Source organism: Blennius ocellaris (genome assembly GCF_963422515.1).
Source record: "Blennius ocellaris genome assembly, chromosome: 4".
Taxonomy (NCBI): Eukaryota; Metazoa; Chordata; class Actinopteri; order Blenniiformes; family Blenniidae; genus Blennius; species Blennius ocellaris.
Genome location: NC_137653.1, coordinates 22232359 through 22239003, shown reverse-complemented (window position 1 = coordinate 22239003; position 6645 = coordinate 22232359). Strand labels below are relative to the sequence as shown.

The window sequence follows — 6645 nt, the reverse complement described above, 5'->3', positions numbered from 1 at the left end:
CATCTTTCCACAGCCGTCCATCGCAGCGTTTCTATAAAACACGAACGGATTTCACTCATATAGCAGTTTTCCTCATCCAATATACACTAATTCAACACTACATTCAAAACGTTCACTGAGTCCGGTGATGTCACCAATGAACAAGTGCAACTGCAGTGAACGGTGACATTTACTGGATTTAGGAGCCATTTGTTGTATTCTGAATCAGATCCATCAAAAAACCTGCCATGAAATCTCACACACAAAAGAAACCCGTCACTGTTATATGAATCCATCTGTCAATCAGTTTGTTGTCAAACACTTCCAGATCTCTTTCAGCCCGTGCTGGAGCATGCAGAATCCAAGTCTGCGCTAACACTCAGCACCAACAACTGACAGCTCTAATGTAGCCCAAGGACGAAGATGAAGGCCCGTTCTCAGAGGAAAAACCTCCGTCGCTTGTGTGCCGTCTGAATGAGGCAGCTGACAAAGTGACCTCCTCTCTGCCTCTGATAGCCACCACAGAAGAAACCGCTGCATATCAATTACACGTAACAACAACATCACATCATAGAAGAGTTAAGAGGGAAAGTTTTGCAATGTTAACAAAAAAAGTTAAGTCTCGTCAAGACATTGAGGGGACAGGATTTTGATCAATTCCATCAAAATTGATATTAAGCTTTTATTACATCTCATCAGAAATATGCCCCCTTTATGCTTTTTTTTTTTTGTCAAACACAAGAGAAAACTTTAATGTGTAGCTCACTTTTTCTAATCAGTTTTATTCATTGTCTCAGTTGAGGATTATGATGAATCCAGGTATTTTCCTTGTGTAAGGCTACCACCTGCTGGCCAAAACTTTGCCACACTGCCAAAACTGCAGTGTGCTACACATGCATGTTCAATGAAAAGTGATTGAAGTAGTTTGCAAAGTGTTTAATTCAACTATTTCACCATGACATAGTGAAAACTGTAAAACGATATAAAGTACAAATCAAATTAAAGCTTCAAGCAGCGATGAACGAGTCCTCGCACACCCATGCAAGTTGGAACATGGTGCACGCCAAGGCTTTGTGCATGTCAGAATGTAATGGAAATGTGGGCAAACAATTTTACATGAAAGTGCAAAGAATTTCACATTTCTGATACAGCTTCTTCTCGGGGTATGAACTCTCCTGCATACATGAAGAAGAAAAAATAAATACTTTTTACCTTATTTCAAAGGTCTTTAATTCAAATGTTCAGTGATTTCCTTCAAGTGAGAGGCTGATGCGTTTAATTTCATTTTTGCTTGAGTCAATGTCATGAAGTTAAGAGTGTAATGAAAAAAACACATTTTAAAAAATATCAGTGTTTCATTTGATTCCGTTTTATATGATGGAATCTGCAGAACCAATAGAATGAGACTGGAGGTTCTATTGATTTATAGCAAATTCAGGCAGTACATCATGTTTTTGAAAACAAAATCATCAAAAACAATAACCGGATTACTTCCATATGGACGTAATCAGTCATGAGTAACTAATTACTATTTCCAAGTAACTTGAGAAACACTAGAGGACTCTTTTCTTCGGTTTCCTCAATATGTAATCAAACAAAACAATTGCCCTTGTTAATTGTCTTAAGCATCCAATGAAAAGATTCTAGTTATACATATTTTGTACATTTCCTTTTATTTTTAGAGATATTGTACAGGTTACGCAAAAATACTTAAAAGGTGATTAGAAGCGGCCCTGCAGTCAATAGGTGCAGTGACATGAAGCCACCACTAGATGATGTCGTCACTGGGCGGCGCCCCGGAAGTACTTGAAGTACTTGAAGTACTTCCTAGTTCAGAGTTGTTATGGTTCCTCTTAAGTGCAGAAATGAGTGAAATTAACAGGCAACGTGTGGATTTAAGCTGCGGGTTAGAGGATGTTCCTGTACTGTTTCAAGAATTGACACGTCCTTCATTTCAGGTAACTTCGTTTAACATGTTTGAAGTGACCATAGTCATCCTGGAAAAGTTGTCTTGGTAATTTAGCAACCTTAACATTTAAACACGTTCAAATTGAACGAGAAGGTTCGTATTTCTCTAGTGTTTAATGGCAAGTATCTTCCTTGAACTTGATGTAGTTAATACTTATTGTCTTCAAACCTACTTGTGTTTTCTCAATGCACGAAAGGAGCACAGATGCTATTTGACAACCTGTTCTAGTATGTCTACATTAAAACACATGTGTTTTATACAATTGTACTGGCAAAACCAAACCCTTGCTCCATATATATTAAATCTATCCATCTACAGCTTCGGGGTCTTGGGTCCAATCCCAGCTGGCAATGGATTAAGGCAGGAGAAACATACAAACTCCACACATAATTAGAATTGAACCAGGAATATTCACACGAGTCGAGACTGCTAACCACTCCCATGACTGTTCCAAGAGGACAGTATTATCTTGTGCTTATTAGTTGAACTCTACAAATCAAAAATATCAATGCCTGCCTTAACAAAGCCAGAGGTGCCTTCAGTTGACTGTAACATCTGGAAGTCCAAACAATACAGTCTCAAAACTAAGATCACATTTTACAACATCAATTTTAAGACTGTTATTTTTTTTTGGGGGGGGGGGGGGGGGTTTGTATGGCTGTGAGAGCTGGACAATAGGACAAATGCCTTCCTCCAAAAGGAGAAATATCCACTTCCTTCACAAGATCTGTGATATCTGCAATCCCAACAAGATCCCAAATAAGGAACAATAACAAGAGACTTATGAATGAATATGTCTCTTGAAATTAACAATCTCATACCCACATTTGTCATGAGATGGACTCCAGCTGGAAGGTGCAGACGAGGCAGAGCTCATCAGTGAGTTCTGACTGTTCATCAGTCTGTCACTGATTCACTGGTTGTCTTTTGTCTGAGCACTTTTAATGAGTGCAGACCACTGTAAATTGGAAAACTCCACAATGTGAGCAGTTGTGGAAACACTCTGATGTGGTTCATTCCAGCAGTGCAGCTCCTGCTAAACTCACTTAGACTCATCCAATCTGTTTCAAAAGCTCTTCATTTGCACCTTGTTTTATCACACATGACATGCTCAATTTAACATTTGATGGTGACTTAAATATTAACAAAGTGGAAGTTTAGTCCACTAAATGGGGAGCCACTATTTTTACATGCTCAAATCAAACGTGTTAAGTGAGCTCTTTTCTCTTTACTTCCATTTATATTTTACTACAAGATGCAAAATACTACAAGCCTCTTGGACTTACTGCTCATACATTGTTCGAAAAAGATGATCATTTTTCAGCCCATGATATTTACAGATGATTTGTAATATAAATATTCCTAAAGTGTTAAATGTAGAAGAGTCTAAACAGCAAATCTCTTGATAGTCATGTTTCCTGAGTTTCACGTTGCCAGCAGATGGCAGCAGATCTTTGGAGAAACTGGAGAATAACAACAGCCTCTTTAGAAGCAAAGGAGTTGCTCTACTTGAGTTTCCTTCTGCACGATGGTTTATTGAACCCTCCTGGCTGCATATTTATTAAATCCCAAATCAAAACAACTCTGAAAACGTTTTGAATTGAGATAAAGTATTGCTTATCCTCTGATTAAGCAACATTACAGTGAATAAAACAAGCACAAACACCAACATACAAAAAGAAGAAATGGAAGCAATGAACAATCAGGTCTGTTCTCGATTTTAGAGTCTCCTTAAATGACTTCCTTAATTTTGTCAATTTTTTTAATTGTATAATTTGATGCTATCTGATGTCGCCACTGGAACTACTGATGCAGGAAAAATGCATTTACTTCCAAAAGTCGTGCCTTTTTTGTTTTTTAAGTTTAAGTGACATCTTGAAATGTTTCATATGATTTGTGAGGTAACTGACGTCTGAGCATTATTCACTACCTCGATAAGCTTTGTAATCTGATGAGGTTTTTCTGTGATTTGCTGTCATGTTTCAGTATTCTCCCGATAACGTTCAGGGACCAGGATGCACCACAGACCCCAGTGAAGTCGCCCTCGCTGGATGCTCCTGCCTCTCCCGCTCCTGCTGCAGTGACACCTGCTCCTGTCTGCGGACACACGGCCGGGCGTACGACGGCTCGGGCAGGCTGCTGGACCTCGGCAGGTCGGACTCTGCCTACTCCTGCCCCGCGTTTGAGTGCAACGCCCTCTGCTCCTGCGGCGAGTCCTGCTCTAACAGGGTGGTGCAGAGGGGGCTCCGGCTCAGGCTGGAGGTCTGCAGCACCCGCGACCGAGGCTGGGGGCTCAGGACGCTGGAAGAAATCCCCCTCGGGACGTTCGTGTGCGAATACGCGGGGGAGGTGATCGACTTCGGCGAGGCCAGACGGAGACAGCTCTCGCAGCGGTCTGATGAAAATAACTACATAATCGCCGTCAGGGAGCACGCAGGTTCGGGCTCCATCACCGAGACGTTTGTGGACCCGGCCCGGGTGGGAAACGTAGGCCGCTTCCTCAACCACTCTTGCCTGCCCAACCTGCTCATGCTGCCTGTGCGCGTGCATTCTGTCATCCCCCGACTGGCGCTCTTTGCCGCACGAAGCATCAGCGCTCACGAGGAGCTGACGTTCGATTACTCCGGAGGTTACGGGAACCGGCATCCTGCAGAGCTGCTCTGCACGGGGAGGGACTCGGCAGCGCGGGGCAGCAGGACTCATGGACTCCAGAGGAAAGCCTGCCACTGCCGAACAGTCAACTGCACTGGGTTTCTTCCACTCGATTTATCTGTTCTGAGCTGAATCGATCAAATTCTTCATTTCTATCTTATGTTGCTAATAAAGTACGTGTTTATCAGTATACCTCTCAAGGTCATGCCTATTTAACTGTCTATGCTATTTTCAGCCTCCATGAAATATTCAGCCGCTTATTAGAGCGAGACAATACAACATGTTGGTGGCTCCACGAACACAATCAGCTGTGTGAGTCATGTCTGCGCTCATCACAGTTTCCTGTTTTACCTCCCCCCCCCCAGTGTTTCCCGACCTGCCACTGTCCGCGATGCGTTCTCCCACTCAGTGTAAGATGATGCAATGCAAATAAGAATAATAAGTCTGTGCGTTCCTTCTGCTTTCCATAAACATGAGTTATTCTTACTGGTAACATCCATTCTCATGTGTCGGGGGAGGCCGGCTCCCACTGGATTTACAGAGCCCGGTACTCCGGGGTTCCATTCCAGAATTCAAGTTCATGCCCTTAATGGGGCAACAACCAAAGTATTAAGTAGTATTTGTCATACGTCTTCATCAGCTTTGCACATCATTGTTGATGTCATGCGACGCAGCCTCACACCCCCAAAGAGATATTCTCAGCTCCTCATCGCACACCGTTCTCCAGAGGAATGGGACCAATTAAAAAGTGGCCACAGGGTATAGTTTATATAGAAACAGACTTCATTCCCCTGTCAAAGGAGGAGCCATGGTGTCCCACTTCAGCGTGACCATTCTCAAATCAGGACCTTCTCTCATTCTATCCCGGTTCCAGTCTAGACCTGCTTTCATCCTATTAATATCCACATCTGGGTTAATTAGGATGGAGACCATGTTTCATCTAGAATTGGGACCGGAGCTCCAGCCACACAGGGGCCTGACGGAGACGAAGGGCGGGGGAGACGGAAACCTGCTGCCAAGTTGATTGGTTTTTGTGTCACTCAGTGGAGAGGAGAGCGCTCCTTCGACCCATATTTTCTCCTCTGTGAGGGTTACCTGAGATTGATGCCGAACCCGAAGTGGACTCTTCTCTCAACCCGATCTGATCCACATTCAGGAAATCAAAACTTCACTCTGTATCTTAATGAAAGCACGATCGAACACTCTTGTTGTGAGTTGAAGAGTCTGCTTGTACAAAGAAAAGGTTGAAATGACTTTCCAGGGTCTATATGAGGAAAACCTTCTAATTTACTCAATTCGACATTTCAAAGTTACTGAATTCAAAAATGTGGCTGTTTCAGATGATGAACTGGCTCTTCCAAACTAAAAATCAACAATTGTATTAACATTTACAGCTTTCCATGTACCAAAGTGTCTGAATGGGTGAATGTGACTGTTGAGGTGGTAAAAATGTGAAATCTAAAGAGATGTGTATTTACAGTGGGTTTGATCTAGAGCAGCAGCTGCCAATCCTAATTTCTGCCATTAAGCCCACTGCAATCACTTAATTTCCTACATATTACAGTGAAGCCAAACGTCGGTGGACGTTTGTGACCTCAATCATCAAGATCAAGTATCAAATCATAATGACACACACACACACACACACACACACACACACACACTCAGGCCATAATTTCTTTCAGTTTTCAGTACATGCAACAGATTTTCTCAGAATACAAGATGCAGCACATCATAAAGAAAAACACTGTGTACAGCTATAGGGAAGAGAAGTGAAAGGATGCTCGCTCTGGAGGTGACCTTGGACTACAATAGGACATATATAAGGTTATTCATCACAAGAGTCTCAGTAATGTGTTCAATGGTCCAGATTCTCCATAAAAGTATTTCCTTCAAATTTGTGACACCCCCCCCCCCCCTCCTTGTTTATTTTTTGTCTGGATTAATGAGACGAGTGCCCATTCAACCAATCTACTATGAGTCCAGGAAGAAAAACAGGCTTCCTTTGAATCTGTGACTCATGTCATATTTGAGTCAGACGTCCC

General features: G+C 42.4%; 1 protein-coding gene across 1 annotated transcript; it reads left to right on the top strand.

Moving 5' to 3' along the window:
- Positions 1-1844: 1844 nt before the first annotated feature.
- On the top strand, positions 1845-4732 carry setmar (SET domain and mariner transposase fusion gene; the record flags this gene model as incomplete). Its single annotated transcript, XM_080494417.1, has 2 exons — positions 1845-1937; positions 3935-4732. 2 exons carry the CDS (start codon positions 1845-1847, stop codon positions 4730-4732), a joined length of 891 nt encoding a protein of 296 aa, XP_080350543.1.
- Positions 4733-6645: the final 1913 nt, after the last annotated feature.